The 23,785-nt window shown below is 40.4% G+C and overlaps 1 protein-coding gene across 1 annotated transcript in view; it reads right to left on the bottom strand.

Moving 5' to 3' along the window:
- Positions 1-23,163, bottom strand: part of LOC121955271 (nuclear receptor coactivator 3-like) — a 41,474-nt gene extending 18,311 nt beyond the window's left edge. Inside the window, 3 exon segments of the mRNA XM_042503139.1 lie at positions 356-516; positions 773-877; positions 23,106-23,163. Of these exon segments, the coding sequence (XP_042359073.1) occupies positions 356-516; positions 773-858 (247 nt within the window). The 5' untranslated portion in view covers positions 859-877; positions 23,106-23,163.
- Between the last annotated feature and the right edge of the window lie 622 nt (positions 23,164-23,785).

Here is a 23,785-nt window from a genome sequence, read left to right as displayed (position 1 = left end):
ACCAAGGATTGGTCTCAATTACTGGTGTTCGTTTACTCCCAGCAATACAAACAGCCCAACTGGCTGTCAGTCTGAAGCGGCCTGGCCATGAACCAAACACACCACTTCATCACTGGCATCATCTGTCCTGCAGCAGGGTACTTGACGAGATTCAGTCAACTCAATTCACCGTTTACTCCACAAAACAAAAACAGACAAAACATTGAGACAAATGTAACAATAAAAATAATAATATGAATAATAACGATATTAGTAATAGTAGTAGTATGAATAGTATTAATATATCAATATGAAAAAATAATAATAATCATAACTATTTTGACCAAGAGTGCATGGTATGTGTGTATTGAGGTACCTTGCTCTTTGATTTGTCTGATCTGTCTCACGGTCTCCTTGAGGATGGCACATTTGTCAGGCTTGACGTTGAAGCTGTCAATGTTGGAGAGGTTTGCAGAGATGAGCTCTGCCAGCTCCTCGATGTACTTGCTCTCCTGTTCCCTCCGACGCTTGTCACACCTGCCGTGGAGCCAAGGGGATTAGACATGTTGCCATGACAACCTCACCTCCCAATGCCCCGTCCGTATGCAGGCCATACGGCCTTGGCTCAGATGCTTCAGATATTTTGCTCACAGCCGACACGTTTGAAGCAGCGGTGGCAGAAGGAGGTGGCAGGTGGAAAGGAAGCGAGCTCATGCACTTGCTGACATTCACATGAGAAACAGCAGCAAACAAAGTGGACTGATATGTGATCGACAGAAGTTACAGCACTCACCCTAGGCCTGGTGTGTCACAGGTGGACAGTTTACGTTTGCGGTCGGAGCACAGTGGCTCCAACGAGTTGTCTCCTACGCCACTCATCTTCAGCGCATATCAGCACCTGCAAGCACAAAACGGCACATCTTATATACATGTAAACACACACATACAGGGGGTGCAACATGATCAGAGGGAACAAACTGAGTGTGGTCTTATGAGCTCATATGTGTGTGGTACAATCAAATCGAAGGATAAATGTGGATTGGAAAGTGCCCTCAGCTGTTGTCTCTTTGCAAAGTTCAATCAGAAATTATGCCAAATTCAGGCAAACCTTGAAAGCTTAGTTGCAAGTTATGGAAATCCCCAAGCTATTAAGGTTACAAATTAAATGACTTCTAAGGGAAGAGTAGATTGTAGATTTCTACAGATTTATGAGGGTAGACTATCCAGTTGGTAAAGCAGCCTTGGTTCCTGCTTAGCGCTTGATGGGAGTGAAATCTCATCTGTTCCACTGCGAGGAGCGACTGATGATGATGTAGTGATTTGGAGCCTCGGGGGAGATGGGTCATCCTGCGTTCAGCCAGCCTGCCCGCTAGAATGATACCACTCTGCTAGCAGGGGCAACACATGTACACACTGCATATACAAACTGTTTCCAGTACACTTGCATGTTCAGGCATGTTGTGGCACATTCTACAAGAGAGATGAGCTACTGTCCAAGCAAGGCACATATTCACCAGCCTGTCTCTTTGTCTAACTGCCTGGGACTGCAAGGGGAAAAATACACACTGCTGAGGCTTGTGGAGCTCAGAAACTAACCAGGCGAGGCCCCACCGTGACTTTCAGGGACAAGTAAGAATTTACTCTGCATTCTCCATACTGGGCTAAATCTGCTCTTTCTTCCAATAGATTTTACTACTTCCCTGACATACCATCCTTAGACAACCCCTCCATCTCTGGGTGTAGCAGTCGTAGGCTGAGGACCCTGCCCTTGTTTTCTTGCTCTGGCATTGCCCTGCGCCTGACCCCCTCAAAGTTCACGTTAAAGGAAACCTCTGTAGCCAGCCTCTAAGGTCACTGCTCTTTCCTATTCCCACCCAGAAACACACACAAAGCTGTAGCGTGCGACTGCACAACCAGATTGTTCCACTACAACTCTCTCCACGGCTCTGTGTCTGCATGTGTGTGTGCGTGCACACCAAATGCTCCTGTGCACAGAGTGAGCTCATTCCTGAGTGGAAAAGTATAGAACGGATGGGAGCCATTATGCAACTCCTGCTCCGCAACTGCAGGCTGGGACATGCAGCCCAGTCACCCACCACCAGTACTCCTGCTAGAGGAGCACGAGAGTCTCAGACACGCACTCCGCACCATAAATCTGCACTGCATGCTTCTTGTCTGTCTACCTTTCACCACCCCTCTCTAAATCTGCCCGTCCTGCTCCGGCTGTGACTCTCACTGCCTTCCCTCCTCTCTTTCTTCCTTCCTTCCTTCCTGGTTTCTGTCCTAAGGCTCACCTCTGCAGCAGTGGAGAGAGATGACATCAGCCCTCAGTCAGCCTCACATCCTGAAACGGACAAACAGCAGAGCTGGGGGCTGCTGGGGGCCTTTTTGAGAACAGGGAATGCTCAGCAGGGTAGCACAGATCTACTTTGGTCATGGGGAAACAATGTTGAAAACTTCTGAGCTTCTAGGCCTCTTTTTTTTATATGTAACTTTGCCACAACAACTATGGCAGGGGTGTCCAAACTTTTTTGAATGGGGGCCAGATTAGATAATATGACATACCTGGGGGCCAGCTGCTTCTTGCATTATGTGGGCTATTTTTTTTTTTTTTAAATCCAGTAAAAATGAGACAACTGTTGACTTACTGTAGGGCTCTGTGTTGGCAAGAATTTGGCGATACAACACATACCATGCCACAGGTTGCGATTCAACATATTGTAATATCATATAATATTCTCTAGACATATTTAATATATATAATGTTTCTATTATTAATATTATATTATCCTCAATATTATAATATAATGCAATAGTGTAAACAATGTGGTATATTGTGGAATTTTTTAAATCTCATTTTAAGTAAAACTGTCATAAAGACCACTCCACCATATGCAGAAAATTTGAGTAGAAAAAGTTAATGTTTTTAATGTAATGAGAACATTAGGATCTGTATTTATCGCAGCCACTGTATAAAACTAGGATTATGTTGTTAGGTTGGAGTGGAAGAGTCATATGACTGAAAACAGATTGCAGCACTGCTATCTAGCAGTCAGGGGTTTAAACATAATACATGTAAACTATTAATTAAAAGACCAACATTGTACTGACTCTCAAAAACACTGTATCACAAAACATAAAATGGCATTACTCAGTTGTACTTATATATATATATATTTTCTTTCACTGCTACTTTGCTGTGGCCCTGTCTGCTAACAGCAGGAAATGTCTGCTGTTAGGTTGCTGTTCGCTTGCTTGTTTACTGTCTGTTCACAAAAACACATTAGCTCCACCTGCGTAGTTCCTACTTGGTGCATTTTTACAAACTGTGTGATAGTCCTGCATTGTGAGGTGAATGTAAAAAATGCAAAGTGATCTGGCTTTATTAACCAATAAGTGGGACCACATATTGTATATTTTGAACAACAAGCCATGGGTTGTTTAAAATATGTCAGGGGGGCAGGATTGGCCCCCGGGCCAGTCTTTGGACATGTCTGAATTATGGTATCTCATGGGATTTTAAACAAAACGTGCTGTGTTTTTTTATGTCCATATTTTCAGTTTCTAAAAGTTAAACTGAAATCTGAAAACTGACAACCCAAGTGCACCTCACTTCTAGAGCAGAGAGAAACTACAGCCCACCAAACCCACAGATGAGTCTCAACAGGCCTGGCAGTATGCCACTGACCTGAATCAGCTTCATCTGACGATGTGAAACTTGCTCAGGAACAAGATATGTTGCACACACAAACAGCAGCTGCCCATGTGTGAAATACAACATCTCAGAGTTAAAAATAAAAATGGTCTGCACAGATTGTCTACCTGGGGTGTGTGCATGAGTGTGTGAGTGTGTTTGCGTTTGTTTTTCTGCATGTAACACATGCTCACCTTGACCAGCACAAGCCCCAGTCAAGCTCCATTCAGGGTCTAGTGTCGCTTCAGTGTCTCAACATCTCCTGAAAACACAAACAGGAAATAAAATGGTCATGAACTGTTGCGTCCTCTGAATGTTTAGATGTCAACACGACTCCATAATGGCTCCTTATGAAAATAGCACAAGCTCTTTGTATGTTTAGCTTTCACAGAAATTCATGGGAAAAAAAATGATTTCTAAAATTGCACAGGAAGCCACAGCAGATAGCATCCTGTTTGCGTCCTCCCCTCAGCCTGTTCCACTGCGTCATCACTTCCCTTTCCTGGAAATGTGGCCACTCATCCACTCCATTTACATATGCAGTTTATCAGCTGGACCCCTGCCCTGTTGTCCTGGTTCCTACTCACACCTTGTATTACTACTAATATCCATCAGAGGCTTTTCAAAGCTCAATTAGCTCAGCATTAAAATACAAGACAGTGTGTAAGTGACCCTGTCTTCAAAGGTCAGGAAATTCCAACAAAACATCAGATGGTTGCTGACACTAAATTCATACTCTCTCATTGGTCAAAGAAACTTCCATGCTGTGCATATAACCAAGCAGGTGGTCTCTTATTTGTAGCTGCATCATTAATTATGGTAAACAAGAAGCTGTCATCTTTCTTTCCGACCATTTGTGAAAAATATATAGTGCTTATATAACTTTGAGAAATGCGTCAGACACTGCACATGTGCTGGTTACCATTCTGTCAAAGCTTCTTTAACCTTCAGTACTTTCATAATCACAGCAAAAAAGCCCCTCTGGGATTTTGTGTTTTCTCATCAGAGCAATTGGATAAGCTTTCATCAAAGCAAAAGAGAGGAACCTCTCTTTAGCTGGCCAACAACATCTATGCACAGTTTCACCATTTCAAAACAGCTGTTACAATATTATACTTAAACACCCTTTTTGTTTGATTTTTTTTTCTGACCACATTTTCATGTCAAGGGACAAGCCATGGGAGGGCCAGGCTCTCAGTGTTTGGGTACAAACTGCTCCCAAATCCAGTGACCTTTAGTACCACCATGCTACTGCCACAGATAAGCCTGTCAGATGTTCTTTCCTTAATGAAATCTAATAATAATCACACTGCTCTAAACACAAAGTCTTCATAATACAGCTAAAATCACCTTAAACACACATGGAGCTCAGTGGAGTGGAGGAAAGGCAGACAGTTGGTGAGTTAGAGAGCTGATCATGACTGCACTAGTTGCGTTGCAGTAAATAAAAGTTTTGCAAATAAAAACACCAGCTGATGTAAAACAAAGGATCATATTGTGCTCCACTTAGCTTAATAAAGCAAATTCTGATCAGTTAAATACGCCTTGATCGGCCCCCATACTGATCTTTGCTATTGAATCGGGACATCCCTTGTTTCAGTTCTGCAACCTCACCGCTAGATGCCACATAATCCTACAAACCAAACCTATAAGATTCACTGTAATAAAACTAAATAAATAAAACATTCTAAAAAATATAACAGATAAAAAAACTGCTTGAGCTCCTGAAAAGAAAACAAGTTCAATCATGATATCTCCATTCAGGTTCAGTCTTAATGGTCAAAAGTCTAACTCACAATCATCCCAGCCACACATCAGTAATTGTGAGCCTGCAACCTACTCTGCCCACAATTTGTGTGTGTGTGTGTGTGTGTGTGTGTGTGTGTGTGTGTGTGTGTGTGTGTGTGTGTGTGTGTGTGTGTGTGTGAGATCCTCCACCACAGACCACTGATCACATCAGTCCTAAACGCAGGGCTGCTACTGAGCTAATGCTGCAGCTGAATAATTTAACACAGAGAAAGAGAGAAAAGCGTTCCCTTTCTGTCAACTGTCCAAACACAGTTTAATAATTCTGACTCCACTCTTACGAAAACCAAAACAACATATCAACAATTCACAGATTATTTCTGAGCATCATTTAGTTTTGTGGTATCCTCAACTCTCATTCATGTCCACTATTACTCCTAAGCTTGCTAATGGCTGTGTTGTCTGTCCTTGTTTATTGACACAGGCACAAACACACACATGCCACACGTGAATGAGCAACTTCTGGAAGTGAGATGTAATCTAAACCAGGAGATATATGCAGTGGTATGAATATGGGCCGCAGCAGGAGGAGGAGCCAAGGCAGATTGAGTAGAATAGAGAGGGGGATGAGGCGGTAGAGCAGGGAGGGGGAGGGGAGGAGAGAGGAGACACAGTGCACTGACATAAATAGTGCTGGTATGATATTGGTAGCAATACTGTGTATTAAACATTGAAACATAAAACATAAACATAACATTGAAACATAAACATAACAACATAAATTTAACCTGTATATTTGTGTTGTTTTTAAAAACACAAAGTATTCAAAAAACTGCCTAAAAATTAAAATCTCTGCTTTTGAACCAACATTTAAAGTTATCTACTTCAATGCAGTACCATAAAAAACAAACAGTCCTACTGGAAAGGATCAAAATATTAAGGCAACTGTAAAATGATAAATAAGTGCAAAAACAAAAAAGTTGCACATGGCTAATGTTGACTGATGCTGAGTAGAGTAAGTTATGCATTATTGTTGCCATCGGGTCCAAGCAGGGTTTTACCTGCAAGGCTAGCAGGCATCTTTCAGGCTGCTACCAAACAAAACAACTTTGTGATGGCTGGTATTGTCTTCACCTTAATAGTCTGTATGTTTGTGTGTGTCATCATGGGAAATTGTGGTCACAGTGACACTTGTTTGGATGTCTGTCTGTCTGTCTATGGAAAGATTTTGTCACTGTGATAGCACAACTGTGCAAGTTATGAACAAAATGAAGGTCAAGTTTGAAGATGGATGTTGTCTGTACGAGGGTGGTAGAAGCAGGAAGGTAGAAGTAGGGAGGGCAGAGGGCGGTCTGATGAAGACCATGTAGCTTGAAACGTCACTTCGGTGGTAATTATATTAAATATTCATGGGAGCATTATGTTATGTGCAGATTTTTTTTTTTTCAGGAAGGGCCCCAACTTGAAGTGCCTGGTACACATTCATTTTAAATCACTGTATAACAGCTGAAGTGATCTGATCGTAATATGGTAGATAGTATTTACTCTATAAAACAGTACATGTACTGTCTGCAAATCGCATTTAGAAATAAGTACCAGAAATTATAAAATTTCAGTCATGCAACTCTACAACTGTCAGTGATGATGCAAACTAATGATGAGCAAGTGCTCAAATTCAAAATTCACGGTTTGCTTTATAGTTAACTATTAAATGTCTGTTTCAGTAGTGAACGAGTGAACGAGGGAATGATTTCAGAAAGTTAAGTGTCGAGTGTACTGATGAGTCCTTCTTAAAGCATTTCCAGTCATTTCTCCTGAGAAGTGGAGATGAGTGGTGCCTGCCGCTTAGCAGGGTTTACAGCATACAAGTTTACAGTTGATTAAGTCAGTGTGTTTATAGATCATCTGATTATGTCCTGTGAATCAAACTGCTAATGTAATGAATAAATAATCCCTTTATCTTGTTTATTGCTGAGAGAGTCTCACAACTGACACTGAAGTAGTGCTTATGTTTTACAGTTAGCAAAGTTCACTCAAAACCATGACATGTTATGAATTTGACACTTTATCAATTAAACATGGCTATACTATCTTATGAATTTAACAGTTAATCTCTGAAATGACTGACCATATTGAGTTTTAACGGTGAATTTGCTTGTTCAGCTGGTCAGAATTGATAGTGAGCAGTTAAAGGACAGACAACTTCTCTTGTACTACAAACCTCTTTGACTGTGACCGGTTTTGCTTCATTGCAATCATGCCATACCCATCATTCAGTATGAAGTATATAGTTCATCAATGACATGATTATCTGAGAATGACATAATCATTACAGGCCTCAGAGCTCTAGTATCAAGCCTCACACGGACTAAATAAAGGAAATGTAGGGAGAGCATCCTCAAAGGCAAAGGCCATATATCCCTTATTTTTGTGTTCTCGCAAGTGTTTTACATTCAGGTCTAATCTGAATCACTTCAGCAATTCTGCAGGCTCAGTGAAAGACCGGGGAGTTGAGGAGATACAAACATGCAAAGCAACTAATGCTAGCTAAATTAGCTGACAACTCTGTGGTTATTTTGCTATCAGATAGAAACAGCACTCTTCTTTGCAACTAATAACATTACTCATTCAAGTTATTGTTTGAATATGTGAACGTGTTTGAAGGGACTATATGAGGGAACACATGAATGAGTGTTGTTTTTCTCTGTGTACATTCTCGGTATAAGCAGAAGAGAGTCAATTCCCTTTGTGGAATAAAAACACATTCTCTCACAGATATGCTGCTGATGCGATTGCCTTGGTAAAGTTGAATGACACTGCATTTTCGCACGCTGTAGTATCAGTTAGTATAATAAAAGTATATTCTTTTCGATACCCAGGCGCTTGGCTGAAGGCCAGAAAGGCAGCAGCGTCAGTCCGTCAGGACCAGAATAGTGAGGAGGACATTCCTGCTCAGCCTTAAATAAAGCCTGCAATCTGAGCTCCCTGAGACAATGAGTGGCAGGCCCAACAATAAACACTGGCCCACCCAAAACAAAGATCACACAAAGTGAGGCATACATACACACAATTACAGACCCCCCAAAACACACCCAAAGCACATGTGTCTTTATTACAACAGTGTGAGTGTGAGAGTGTGGAAAAACACTGCAAAAAAAAAACCAAAAAAAAGTGAAAAATAATATTCGCTTCTTTCTCTTCAAACCCATGGAGGACTACTAGTGGCATTTAGCATTATTACTTCACTGCTGCACTCAAACACACAGACACCACACAGACAAGGTTATAAAGCAACAAAAGGTGACCACTAGAGTTTAGAACATCAAGCGCAAAAAAGAAACAAGAGGACAGAATGACTTCCTGTTTTTCTTCAAAGGACTTCTCCACCTCCTGCTGAGCATACATACAGCTACTGGGTTAAGTGCAACTGGAACTCAGACAAACCCCAGTCACGACCAAATCCCCAAATTAAAAGTCATGTCTCTCTTAATCAAAAATTATTTAATACAAAATAGATTTGCAAACTGGGTCCTCTTGGACTTCAATCATGAATATAATTAAATAATTGAAGAAATAACTTTATTATTATATTTCATAATATAGTTTATATTATGCTGTATGTTTGGATTACAGTTTATATTGCCCCTCTCATTTAAAGAATCACCTTCAGTTTTGAGGTAAATCAATTCATAACGTACTAAAGTATTGGGTGATATGAATTTCATCAACTCTCATTTTCTGTGAGTGCCAAACCAAGAAGTTTTTCAGCAAACCTGAACGATGGAAACCTGTTTGTGTAGTCGTACATGTATGCCTGCATACGTGACGGGAAAAAAAAAAAAAAAGAAAAGCAATTTGGAAATTTAGACCCCTCAAGCTAAACAGACTGTTGTAATGTGAGCTACAGTTAAGCTCTCTATCCCCACTATAGGATGGGTTGCCTTTATAACTGGTTTGATGTATAACACGCTGAGGAATGTATTATCTATTACAACTACTAGTAATTTTACACAAAATAGAATACTAACCACAGCAATGTGGTTAAAAGGAGCACCTTGAGGAGCTCGTTAGCAATACTCAACCTAATGTGCCACTTGGTGCAACTAAATTTATCTAAATAAATCACAAGCTTTCCATGATGTATTAATGAGGTTGTGGCGTACAGAACAGCTTGGATAATCACAAACAAATGAGCTTTGCATGGTAACATCGACCGCTTAATTTAGAGCAGATAAACATGCTATTACATCGGTTCCTTGCACCTTTCTGCTTGTTTTTCCAGAGAGGTATCCAAAAAAGCTGTGATCGGAAAATCAGAGGAGGGGTTTAGCAGAGGGTCATTGGCAAGTTGTATTTCTTTAGCCCTTTTTTAACAGTGACACTGCAATACTGCCATAAAGACAATCCATTATTATGCTGTCTTTTTTCTCTCTCTTTTTTTTTTTTTTTTTACACTGAACCATACAACAGTGGCATATTGCTGCCATAGTTTATGTTTTTAGATGTATGTCATTGTTCCAGAAACAAGAGACGTGACATGTAACACAACAATGTCAGCGTCTAGTGACATTTTACATAGATTTTGATTTAACTCTGCGACTCCCTCCGCTGACAGCTCAAAATAATGCCTCCCCCATTCCATATTTGTATGCTTTATACAGAACAGCAAGGCTGAATAACTGCACAACATTTCTGCCCTGAGCGGGCTGTCACTTAAATGTCTTTACTTCAGTGTACAAAATATGAAAAGATAGAGATCCGCACACCAGGGAGCTCCCCTTCAAGGATTTTATTCTGCGAAATAAGTGACATTTCGAGCCAAAACGCTCTTCTTCAGACTTACTTCAGTGTGTGCCCAAATTGTTAGACATTTCACATATTTGCATGTACCAAAACTCCTGTGCTCCTCTGACCCTCAGCAAGGAAAGAAGGTAAAAGAATTGGATTGAGTTGAAATCAGATGGCCTGTACAACCAATAAGAAGAGCTGCTGTCGTAACAAACCTCTATTCGTTTGAGTGAATGATGAGTCAAAGTGATTGGTGCTCTCTTTGCACTTTTTTTGGTGCATTTTTCAATGACAGTTCTGTTTACGTTGTAGATGACAGATAATAAAATTTAGAGAGATTTAAAAACTAACTATACATTTTGAATCCAGAATTTGAGTTAGGAAATTATCCTTGCCAAAGTGCGACCACAATTTCTGACACTTGTGAACTTTCAATGCTGTCAACTCCATGCTGGGACCAAGAATTTTGTGTGCTTGCACAAATTCAGGAAAAAAAAAGCAACCATGGATGATATTACTGCTCTTGCTTCATATAATTTAACACCATATTTTATTTTGTTTAGAAGTGATCCATCATCTTGATAGTTTGGGGATCTCCCCTTAATTTTGAGGGAAGATAACTTCCAGAAGCAGACATTTTTCACAGTCAAATGCGCCCTTGTTGGTAAATATCGCTCAATAGCTGTTTTCCTGCCAAAATCACACATGATTTTGATGAAACATGGGGGAGTGGGCCTAAACTGGAGTCAAAAGGTTTAATGGCAAGATGGAGGGTGCTGCCACACAATGTGATTCAGGGATAGGGATGGGGAGGACATATGTCAAGCATGTGTGTACAAGTGTGGATTTTGAAATAGTGAAGCTGTAAATTGTTCAGAGAGAGACTCCATTTAGTTGCTGCGGCAGCTGTGAAATTCCAGCAAGGCTTAAAAACCAGACTGAAAACACAGGCTGTGTATCTGCGCTTGTCTATAGTGTGACTGGTTGTAAAACAAGATGTCTCTGTCTCTTCATTCCTCTGCATATCTTTTATATGATGGCCCATTCAAACCATGTCCAAGTTCTGAACTGACATTGCCATTAAAAAAAAAAGCCGAATTAATAATATTTCTGTTTAACCAAATTCACTCACTTTTTTTTCAACTGAAATGCCTCAACAAGTCTGATTTTGAGTGCAAGTCACTCAAGAAGCAGTTCACAGTGGAATAAAGCACACCTTTGAAAACCATGGTGTGACGCAAATGTCAGAGAAGAGGACGGGGAGGTGGAGTAGGGAAAGCAGACAGAAACACACCCTCACAGAAGCTTTTTGGAGTTTGTAAAGTATTCAGAAGTGCATCGGTTAGAAACCCCAGTCCTTGAGGAATCCAATTTAAAGGCTTAATGAAGGCCTAAAATATGTGGCTAACACTGCATTCACGTTCCTGTCACATGACCGCATTTCCTGTGCTGGAAACAGGGGTGGAAATTAGCACCAGCTACTGGCCAAATGCTGGTAAGATAAGCAAGTGGCTTGTAGATTTCACTCACGAGCCAAAGAAAAATGGTAATATATACTGTATTGAGTGGCTGGTAGATTCTGGAAGTAAAATAAGTTACTTTCCAACCCTGGCTGGGATGTCATACTTCCAACTTTGATAGGTTCATGAGCTTTAAGTCCTACTGAGGAAACAATATGGACGCTACCAACAGTTTGAGGATATATATATCACACAGATATTTGTTAAAAAAATCCCTACTGCTAAAATTTACTACTAAACTACTAAAATATTGTTTTATCTGACTAATGCTGCTAAAAGGTTGAACCTTAAATCATATTACAAATTACATGTGTGTAAAAAAATTGATAAGCGGTATGTAAATTACTAAAAAGTTAATCAAAATCAACCAAACATTTACTTTCGTCCGACATGTTTCTACACATAAAATATCAAATCGGTAACTGGTGTACCAAAATTTTCCCAGACTTTCCCACTTGTTCTTCAGACTTGAGGGGGCGTTCATGTGGATTTTTACAGTTAATTCTGTTACTCCGTTACAGCACGAATGCAGGGTAACGCAAATGTAGTCTGTCATGTTCCACAGATTCAAACACTTTTCAGATCTAATAGTCTACGTTACACACAATTTTTGCAGATGAAAAAAAATGTGGGGGGAATTATCAATAAATTAAATACTACTGAGCCCATCTGCAACTCATTTACACTGACTGCAAAACAACTAACTGTTGACGGATTTTCTATTAGAAATTTTCTCATAAAATAAATTCACAAGGTCACATAAAAAACATCATTCAATAAATAAAAAAAAACAACAGTTACTCGTCTTGGTGGCTTTTCCCTCAAACTTGTAGCGTACATGGTGCCTACAGATAAATGTGGATAGAGAAGATAGTTCAGAGCAGAGAGAAACTGCCTTCACAGGATTGCTTTTTCCCATAGAAAAAAACATCCCCCACCCAACGCACACAACACAAACAGATCTCAGACAGGCTGTGCGTGCATCTCCCCGATTTTCTCACACAAACTGCATCGTGTAGAAAAACCAGGGAAAATAAATGAAGGTGGAAACAAAGAGATGGCAGATTCCACTGTGTGTGTGTGTGTGTGTGTGTGTGTGTGTGTGTGTGTGTGTGTGAGACAGAGAGAGTGTGTCACACATGCATCTACGACTATCCATCATTAATACAGACAAAGAACAGAGAGGACCAGGAAAAGACGCATGCGGGCACAGATTCAAACAGTCTAAAAAAATCTCTAACAACCCCAGTATTTTCTATAAGCCTGACATGTTGGTGTGTATAGCGAGGTGATAAGAGTGAGGACACGGCGTCATCCAGAGGATACCACAGCAACCAAACAAAATGCAGGCGGCTGTGATCACACAAGGCTAATATTATGGAAATTAGTTCATTAATCAATGGCTAAACAGCCTTTTATCTGGAGAGCCAGAGCGCCAGGGCCTGATCAGCCGCCATACTGCCCATTGTGATAACACACACATCTTCACTGGCAACTGATAGAGATGCAGCGAGAGAAGAAATCTCATGTAGTTTCAGATAATTCAGTGTGAAGATATGTCAGCCATTGTAATTACTTTTAAATGACCCAATGTTGATATTAAAAAAGGCTGTGCTTGGTTTAACTTTCAAAAGCAGTGTGTGTTTGTGTACACGTCTCAACTGTGCCACTCAGTAGAAAAGCAGATATTCATTTTCAGACCGCAGCGCAGCCAGCTCTGACGATTTTCTCTCTCTCCTTCCTCCCTCCCTTTCCCTCTTGTGTCTTTCTCTCCTCCCTCTCTGTGCTCCCTCCCCCCTCCTCTTCCCACCGTCCCTGTTGGATTGGTGGAGTAAACACAGGAAGAGAGCGGGCTCTGTTCCACCACGCCAGAGCTGGGGCTGGGCGTTCCTGCAGAGCTCCTGCGCCGGGGTCAAAAGTTTACTGTGGTTTTCATTTCACCTTTCCTCAGCCAATCACAGCGCCACACTGCAGCGCCTGAACTCTGACCCCTGCAAAGAATTCCACTCAAAAGATGGTCTGACGCCAGTTTCACAACTGCACCCCCTCCCATCTCCCATTTTTCCCTTTACTACTCTTTTTCCTTTCTTTCAACTGGCCAGTTTCATGTGTTGACAGAGCCTAGGTGAAAAAGATTCCAGAAATGAGGTACGGAGGGTAACGGAGAGCTGGAGCAGAACCGGGGGGTTTAATCCAAGCAGCAGTGCATTGCTAGAAAACTATCAATACTTGCTTTCTTTTATTTCCCAGGGTGACAAACATTTAAACGTGGCTTCATAAAAACCAAAATGACACAATTTACTTAAAAATCTGAGAATTACATGCATCATTTTACAGTCTGACACATGTGTAGGGAACATTTAAGTTGACTTTGCTTCAAAATCAGTGCCATAAAACCCACAGAATAGTTGATTATAAGGACAGAACATAAACCTAATCCTTGTTTACTTGATAAGATGCTTTACTCTACTCTTTGGTTTTGCTTCCTAATGTTCTTTCATCTACCATTCTTTACAGAGCCTGCCACACATTCTGCTCACCACATGCTGCTCAGTTCCAGGTTAACACTATTAAAAGTGTGTTTAAGTGACTTATGAGGACAGGCTGGATACAGGGGTCACAAGGACCAAGTGCTGAAAGACAGACAGGGAGAGCAAATGGATGAAAAGAAACAAGGCGCTCTGCTGGACGTGTATCACAACACTCAGGAATCTGTTTAGGAATCAAATCAGAGTTGGACAGTCTGACTGAACACACACACGCACGCTGAGCCATGATCCAACAGTGGGTTTGTTTTTGTCATGGTGACACTGCACTCTGTTCCCATCTGCTGAGTGATTAAGCCTGCACTGCTAATCAAGTCCCTCACACTGTAAGGGTGTAGGCAGAGGACGGCTCACACTGATCGAGCTGACACATGCTGACACACACTGACACATGCTGACCTGTCCTTTAAAATGCCTTCTTCGTTGTCTCACACACACACACACACACACACACACACACACACACACACAAAAAAAATCAATGTTCCTGCAGAACCAGATACTGCTTCTTATGGAAACACATTTAGTTGTGTCAGTCAATGTTTGCATGGAAGAGCCGGTAAGGTGCTTAAAACTGGAATCAACTTTTGTCAAATCAAATATGATCCTACACCTGTCCATCAGTGGACCTGTGATTGTGTAACAGTAATGCTGCATTCATGTGAAATTCAGCAGACGGCAAACTGGATGTCGTTTTAGTGAACACGACCAAATTGGTAAAATTAGGTCACACCAGCAGAGAATACTTAGAAGTTAAACATTTTTACCTTTTTGCCGTCACCCAGAATTGAATTTTCAACCAAATGTTGCCCACTCAAGGAGAAAACATGGCCCATCTGGACAACAGGAAGCTAATAATTGTGGTGCAAAAACACCGAGAATTGTATCATCAAAATTTGAAATTCTACTAAGATGTTACAGAAAAGGCGGACATATGAATTAACAAATACAAATGTATGAATGAATAAATGACTTTTTTTAACGTTTTCCAGGGAATTTAATGATCATTTTTAGTTTGCAATAAAATATGAGGAGAAAGCTTCCTTTTATAGCTTTGTAAATTGCTACAGTAATTACATAAAAAAATAAACACAAAATTATGTTATTTACTCCAATTTTTTACACATAACTATAGCAACATATTGTCATGCGTATTATATTTTGCCGTCCTGCCATTCCGTCTAATTTTCTTCTTTTTTTCAAATACTCCAGGAGGTCTGTGGTCTACTATCTGCCTGATTCCATATGAACACAGCATAAGAGTGAGAATTTTTTCAAACTAATGTTGCCATCCCACATAGTCGCAAAACTAAGCTAAATAAATGTTTAGCATCTATAGAGGCCTCAACCACAGAGACTTCTTAGACCGAACCAAGAAGGCCAAGTTTACTACTTCTTTTAACTTTGCCCAAATAAGCCCATACCAGATCCACTACTGCTGTTTTTACCTTTCACAATAAAAGCTCACCTCAGACAGACTGCCAAACACTGCTCTGGATCAATAGGATCCTGCTAGCTGTTGCAAATTTGCATCCCTGCTGACAAAATATTCAAATCATAACCTTTTGTAGAACAAGTGTTGCAGCTATCGACCTTTGCATTGCCACCAAAATAAATTTCACATTTTTATGTTGTTTATCCATCACTGCATCCCAGTGTTAAGTCCTTAAGAGTACCAATAAGCATTTATTGTCCCTGGTACCCATTCTTAAGGACATCAGTTTCAGTTTGTTCTTCCTTTAAGATAGTCTTCATACGACTGCATTACTGTGGTAACGTATTGCAGCTCATGGTATGCTACTGGTGTTTTGATGAGTAAAAATGAGGCTGAACAATAAAATGACTGATAAAAATAATTTTGTGCAGGATTGAAATTATGACCACCATAATTATTCTTCCAATTTGGAAGTAAAAGCTGTTATATTGAACCTAAACATGCACAAAACACAAAGTGTCAGTACTGTACCAGGTCAAGTTTAATTGTGGAGGCAAACATCTTAATGACAATTATTACCAAACAAATTGTGTAGCCTTCATAAAACTTAATTTGCAGCCAACTTATCTCTGAGGCAGATGAACTGATCATTGGTCCCTGTAACATACATTAAATGCTACATTTTTAAGTTTAATAGTAATGTATTCCAATGTGTTTTTTGGCATTGACACAGTATGTGGAGGTAAAATACATTTTCCCTAGAGTATCTACAGACATGTTTCAATACAATGACTAAACCCATTACAAAAAAATATCAACATGATCACATCTTCAGGGAAAGGAAAATATGGTATCCTGTTTCTTACAGTTCATGTGTGAAGTTCAACATGATGATAGACTTCTTACTGTTGATTGGGTACAAGCTGTACTTGATGGGAGCGACATATCTCCTGCATATCGGTGAAGCAGGTGATACAGTATGAAGGCTGTACAAGGGTTAGTTAATTGAACAAATATCTGCAGTTGGTTTTTTGGAGGATTTTTAAGATTTCATTTTGATAAGTTAATGGTCTGCCACTAAAGAATGAGTGAGCGCTGCTGCTTAAGAGACAGCTCGAACATCACTAAAATGAACTGCAAACACAGACTCTCATTCAGCTAACTAACCCAGTAACACAAAGAGGCCTGCAACAGAGTAAGAACTGGGAAAAACAGCATGCAGATCAGCATATTTTCACAACTAACTGTGAATTAAGGGTTTATTTCAACCAAGCCAAAGTTGGTGAGTGCTGGAACAGTGACTAACCATGGCAATTTCTGTGAGTTTAATATTGTTTCTGTTGAGCCTGAATAATGTGTGTTTACAACATGTCAGCAAAGCAATTAAGAGGTCTTAGTTTGGTAAAAGAGAGAAACTTGATTTCAGAAAGGGGGCATGAATACAGTATATCGGCCGTCGTTGGTTGTTGGGCTGATGGTGGCCAGTTGGACAAATTGTAAATATGGCCAAACCCTAGGCTGCTCAATTTAACATCAAAACGTAACTCAATAAATCTCTTTGCTGTTGTTTCTTCAGTTAGGTTTTAGGTAAAACATCTGATTGCAAAAATATGTCAAAGATTCAATTATAAGAATTTTCAAATGGATTTCACAGTGACATTTTAAGAACTGGCAAAACTTCAAGATAATGTTTTGCACATTTTTTGCCTGTGGATTAACGAGTAAGGAATCTTCTAGTCAGTCTGTTTTGAAGTAAAATAAAATACAAAGTAGTGAGTATTAACCAGTGAACATTGTACTCTGTACTGACTATCTTGTTATTACATCTTCTTGTAATTACTGTATGTGCCTGTCTGTCAAAAGAAATGTATTGAATCTTACAAGACCATGTGTGTTTACTTCTATATTGTACCAGTACACACTTATGCTGATCTGCCCCACTGATTGTGTTTTTGGCCCCCACAACTGCCAGAACTCTGCCATCTCTGCTTAAAACCAAACTCATAAATTGCTCTAAATAACATTTAGCTTTAATCCCATGTCAAGGGTGGCCACATGGAACAGTGTAGCACAGATGCTGGTGCTAATTGAACAGGGACTTTACTTTTCTTATTTTAGTCCTACCACAGTCATATAGAATCACTTGTTCCAGTATAGCAATAGTAATCAGATGCTCTCATATATGAGCACCACAAGAAACAGGCTGAATGGAAACATGGTGATCACTTGCCAGAAGTAGAGCCAGCTCCATACAAAATACTGGGCCGGACTATGAGGCCAACTCTAATGTGTGTTGTTTTGTATATTAAACACTGTGCCGATGCAAACTTGATGCAATCGTGTGACGATGTCAGGAGGAGGTAACCTTTTCATTGGAGTGTTGCCTTAACAACAAGCCACATACACAAGGGTGACGTCACCAGGCAGAATGAGAAGCAGTAAGTATAAGAGGAACATTTTCCACTTTATCCAGAAAGGAGAGAAAAAAAATCAGTCCAATTAAGAAATGAGTGTTACAGTGAAAAGAAATGGTAATAAATTATCTGACACATGCCGTGCCAGTGTTGACATGTTCAAGTAAGTCTGGAGCCTTTAACGATGGTGTGGAAGTCTGTCATTCACAACTTGACTTTACTTTGAACTCAAAGCTGCAATAAAGAAGAAATTACACTTGTGGAAAATCAAAATGCCTAGCACAGAGCTGTGAGCAAATGTCTGCACACTTGCTGCAATTTGTGGTAATTTCTTTTAATGAAAGGAGCTTTCAAATTACAGGTGAGCTATAAGATCGGAGGCCCGCAGCGCCTCTTCGGTCCCTGCTTGCACGGTCACATACGTGCGCATATCCTCTTGCAATTTGCAACTGCAGCACCATGCCAGACCAGCTGCCTCTCAATCCAGACAGACCCAGAAACCACACCCCACTGCCACATAAGTCCAACATCAAACTGTTTCATCTTGCATGTACAGAGAGGAGGAGGAACACAATGTAAACAAAGGAAATAAATGCAACAAACCATCTGACATTGTTATATAGGACAGGGTTAGGTGAGCTCTGTCAAAAAAACTAGGGCAGAGAACCTGTGCACTCTGAGGAGATCAAGGCGAAAACCCTGATTTGGGCTGCACAGTAACTATTTAACCTCATATGCATTTAAAGGAGCTAGATGGGACAAGAAACTTGTAAACAGGGAGAAGATGGAGAGTGCGCATGTATCAGTTGAGAAGTTCATCCAGAAATGACAGTGTGTCTTTTCTCTTCCCCTCTTTACCAGTCTTTCTTTCTCCATCTCTTTACACTGAATAACAGACAGAGAGAGCATCTGGTAGCAGTTATCTCACAAACCAAACTTTTTTTCACCCTTGCTGTCTCTCCCCCAAAGCATTTTTTATAAAAGGGGGCCCTAAACAAAACACAAACAAGGTCCTGCTAACATTTTACAATGGTAACAAAACTAGGCCAGGGAGCTACCCTCCCACTGGCTTGTTCAGGTGAACCCGTTTTACGAGCATTCTTCAGCTGGGGGAGCGAAAGTTAAAGGGGGAGTTGAAGTTAAAGAGGAAGGGCAAGGAGGGGAGGGGGGGACAAAGCTCTTGGCACCCCCTTCCCTAATAAACTCTTGCCTTCGTCCAATCAGCGAGAACTACAGAGAGTGAACTGTTCCAAATCCTTGCTGGTTATAAACTGGAATTGGGTGCAATGATTGCTTCAGGCTGCCCGTTTGGCTTTTAGAAGTGTGTGCATGGCTCACATATGGCTCAGCTAGCCTAACACTTGGGTATTACCTCAGAGTTGAAGAAGAGGGGACTGAGGGGATGAATGAGATGTGACTTCAAATAGAGTCGGAGTGCAAACTGCACCGCTTGACTTTGGACTCAGTGGGACGGCTGTCTGGCTTCCTCTCACTAGTGAATAACAATCTGGTTTCAGTAGTGCTCATCTCATATTCTCACTCTCACTTGTTTAGGCGAAGTAGCTGTAAATATTTTAGCAGTGGAAACACGACTGTCTTGTTGAGCAGAGTTTTCTATATTTAGCTCTACAGAGGTAGGCAGAACCTACCTGTTGAGTACTGCCACACCAACACACCTGTGATGGGGTATGGGCACTTATCCAAACACAAGGACAGATCACTGTCACTGCATGAGTGACCTTGAGGTGTGGGGACTTAACAGGATGTTTTACACAGCTTGAACTGACTACAGGAAACTTTCTTAAACCTTGGTTGTAAAACAGCCTCCAATAACAAGTCAAGTCTGAATGGTATGGAGTAAAGCTTTGGAGAATCCAGTACAAATTTGAATACTCTAATTTGGAAACAAGTAAATCTAAGTAATATTATAGAAAAATCAAATGCTGGAAAATGTTAAGATGTACTTTCTCCCTAGCTGTGAGCTATCCATCAGAGGCAGCATCTGTGGTATATTCCTTGACTAACCCAACACTACCTGCACTGCTGCCAAACACAAAGGTACCAAGACCAAGGAGTCATATTTCAATTAGGAGAGCAATCAGGCTTTCCTTTCAGCTTTGTGTGTCATCAAGAGTCTCCTCAGAGCGGCTGCACACCCACACAGCTATTAATCTTAAATTGAACACATACCACTTAACCGATTGGCAGTTATTCGAAACGAAACTTATTATCTCGGTCTCGATTTGCACACACAGACTGACGAAACACGAAAAGAATGCCATCTATTCAGACATCAGTGACACAAAAATGCAGCTTGACAAAGACAGATTAGAGACTGATATCAAAAAGTGGAAAGCACTCCCCTTATGTTTTCATCCTTTTCTATGATACCAGAGAGTATTGACAACTTGACATAGCAGAAATATTTACCCATGGCTGTTAAAAGGTCGACCAAGCAGCAAAATGAAATTAAAAATGCTGTGAATTTTTTGGCCTCAAGTTTTTAATTTTTTTTAAAAAGATTTAATTTTGAACTCATTTATGAGCACTAATGTTACGCAAGATTTCTAATTCAGCGTACCGAGTTGAAATTCACTTTGGACCTACTGTGCTTCCATATCTATCTATAATTACACAAGTGTATAGTGCTTATAACACAGTGGGCTGGAGATAGCACTCAAAGGGAAGAGAGCTGGAATCAATACAAAGAATCAGAATCGACAAAATCCAAACATTACCCCAAATACTGGGAAGCTAAAGATGTAAAAATAAATAAATAAATAAATAAATAAATAATCATAAAAACCCTCAAATGGACAAATCTTTTATATTTCTTACACGGATATATTCTCTGACAAGCCTGACCCAAGATGTATTCCGTTTGGTAACAATCTCACAAAAAATGCTAACAAATTTACATTAAAACCAATCTCTATGAGTAATAACAAAACAGCAGTTATGACACAAAAAAATATACTAATTCAATTATCAATCAGACAATGTGATGTAACCACAGAATCTGCCACCAGAGAGAGACTTCTCCCCGTCCCATGAGAAAAAGTGATAAGTTAATGAATTATTGAGAGCACAGGGGCCAGCAGACAAAGAGCAAAAGCCATGCATCCCAGTCACTTCTTTACCCCATCTGCAGTCAAAGAATCCCCCCAAAGATTGATTCATTGTTAACGCAGCCTGACACCCTGTGTGAAGGAGAAAGAAAGTGGCAGATAAAGGGACAGAGAATGGGGGACAGAGGGCTCCATTTGCCAAGAATATGAGCAGAAGCAGTTCATTGGACAGATTCCCACAGTGGTCATTCTACCACTTACAAAAATACCACATACGTGGGCTTGAGTAATGGCATTCCATCAGACTCAAAATAAAGACAAGTTAGCTCATCTGACGGCTGAAGACTGCACAGCACCGTGCTCTCTTTATTCTCATCTTAAATGCCCACATTACTGAGATATTGCAGCTTATTTAACAGCATGAAATCGCATAAGCAGCTGCATTCATCAGTAAGCGTCATCCTACTGAGTAGACTGGGTGGCAATATAACAAAAACACCTAGATGATTTCAGACACTCTCACGTGGGAATGAGCATTGAGCTGTAAATACCTGTAAGTATTGGCAGGGATGGCCCCAGGCAATGAGAGCGACAGCACACCTTAACCTCAACCGTTTGAGCAGAATGACTAACCTACCTCCTTATTGTCTGCCTGCACATGAGCACACTCTCCAACAATGTCCTCTTCCCACCTCAGAAACTGAGTGCTCAGCATACACCATGTCGAGGGAAAGCAAACCTGGACTCTACCTGAACCCTGGGAGTGATCACCCTCCCCTGCATTGAAACACATCCATCTCCCTCTGCCAGCCTGTCTCTCTTTCTCACACACATGCGACTAAATATGATTTATCAGCGGTGAAAACCAACATTTATCATACTGTGATGGGCCATTATACCAGCCATTACAATCACGGATACGTAATCTCACTACAGCCATGCAAATAAATAACAGATGCTGAGGATCCTCCAGAGCAGCCACACTGAGCTGGTCAGCTCAAGTTTGGATGTCAGCAGCAGTGGAGGACAGTGAAAATACTAAGGGGTTGATCATGCCTTACAGCTGATGAACATCAAAAATGTTTTAACCACGAAGAAAATAAGTTTTTGAAAATGTAAGCATCGTTCCTTTTCTAAGTTTTTTGTTGGCCTATTTGTTATTAGACGGTGTTGCATTTGTGCGTCAGTTTAAAGGTAAAAAAAAAAAACTATTACATAAACAAAATGCAGGTACAACACATCATTCACGTGCTTGTACATTCAAGGTGAAGGGTAGGAAAGAGTAACAAACAAGCAATAAACAAATGAATTTTCATTTTATTTCCCAAAGACAACTACTGCGGTGTAGCGAGCTGTGAACACAGACTGCAGCTCCGCTTGTACCGAAACTGTAAAGCAAGTCAAACCGTCTGATAAAAAAAAAATAGAGCCCAAAGCTGTTAAGCTGTGTTGTGTACAGTGATCACCGTCCAGTGGCTCTACAAAGTTAGCATTTTAAAACACAAATGAGTTCACTCACCATCAGCAGCGTTGTGTATTAACGGCTAACGTTGGGGCTATTGCACCCCAGCGAATCAGAGAGCCTGTATCTCGTAAACTTTGTAGCTAACGGATAATGGAAACACAAACGAACACCGTAACCGTTGAAATGGCATTTTAACAAGAAATGCCGAACGTGAATTATCTTCATATTGTTAGTTTTGGAGCCCAATAATATCATAAAAGACATTCCATAACAAATAGACAGCGGTAAGGTGGTTCGTTGTATCACGGTAGCTTAAAAAACCACAGCCTGCTCGGAAGCGGAGCAACACCAACTGTCCCTGAGACAAAACTGCACGTTCAAACACACACCGCCGTTAGTGTTCAAAACTTGGGTATAATTAAATCAAAAAATAATTGCAAAAAAACTCACCGGCTTCGACGCGTTCATTGAGTAGAGCAGTTTCTTTTACGCCTCTACAAACTCTCCGCCATCTTCAGCAGTACCGTGTTTGTTTAAATGCGAAACACTCCCAGAGCGGAGGGAGCCAGCTTGTAGCAGAGCGACAAGGCTGCTGGGTAATGTAGTCGTTTTCTTTCGCGAGCCTGATTAAAACGGTTTGACACGTTCTGCAAACGAACTACACGTACGTCAATACCCATGGGCGATATGAGCAGCAGTCACTGATATTATTAGGGGAGCGATTTAAAAACTTATTTATAGGCTGGCAGAAAAGCAGCTTTATGCAAATGACTTATCATACCCCTAGAGTATTACAATATTATGTTATTCACTTTGCATACAAGTACAACATATGTTTCACAAAATGCAAATAACTGAGTGTTGTTTTAATTTTTCTGAGACTTTACAAATGTGCAGGGACTTTGAGAGGATGCATGATGAGTAATGCTTCCTGAATCAAGCAGGATTAAATGTAATTGCCAAATATTAATTTTCAATCATGATATAATCACTAAACAGAGCACTCGATGCACTGCATTAACACCTGGCTTTTCAGCACCTTTCAGTTATGTCAGTTATAAATTGAATGACAACAAGTGCCCACTTGTCCTTTCCTGTCTGAGCATAAAACTGCAATCTGCTTAAAAATT

The sequence above is a fragment of the Plectropomus leopardus genome, chromosome 2, assembly GCF_008729295.1.
Source record: "Plectropomus leopardus isolate mb chromosome 2, YSFRI_Pleo_2.0, whole genome shotgun sequence".
NCBI classification, from domain to species: domain Eukaryota; kingdom Metazoa; phylum Chordata; class Actinopteri; order Perciformes; family Serranidae; genus Plectropomus; species Plectropomus leopardus.
This window is presented reverse-complemented; position numbering and strand designations above follow the sequence as displayed.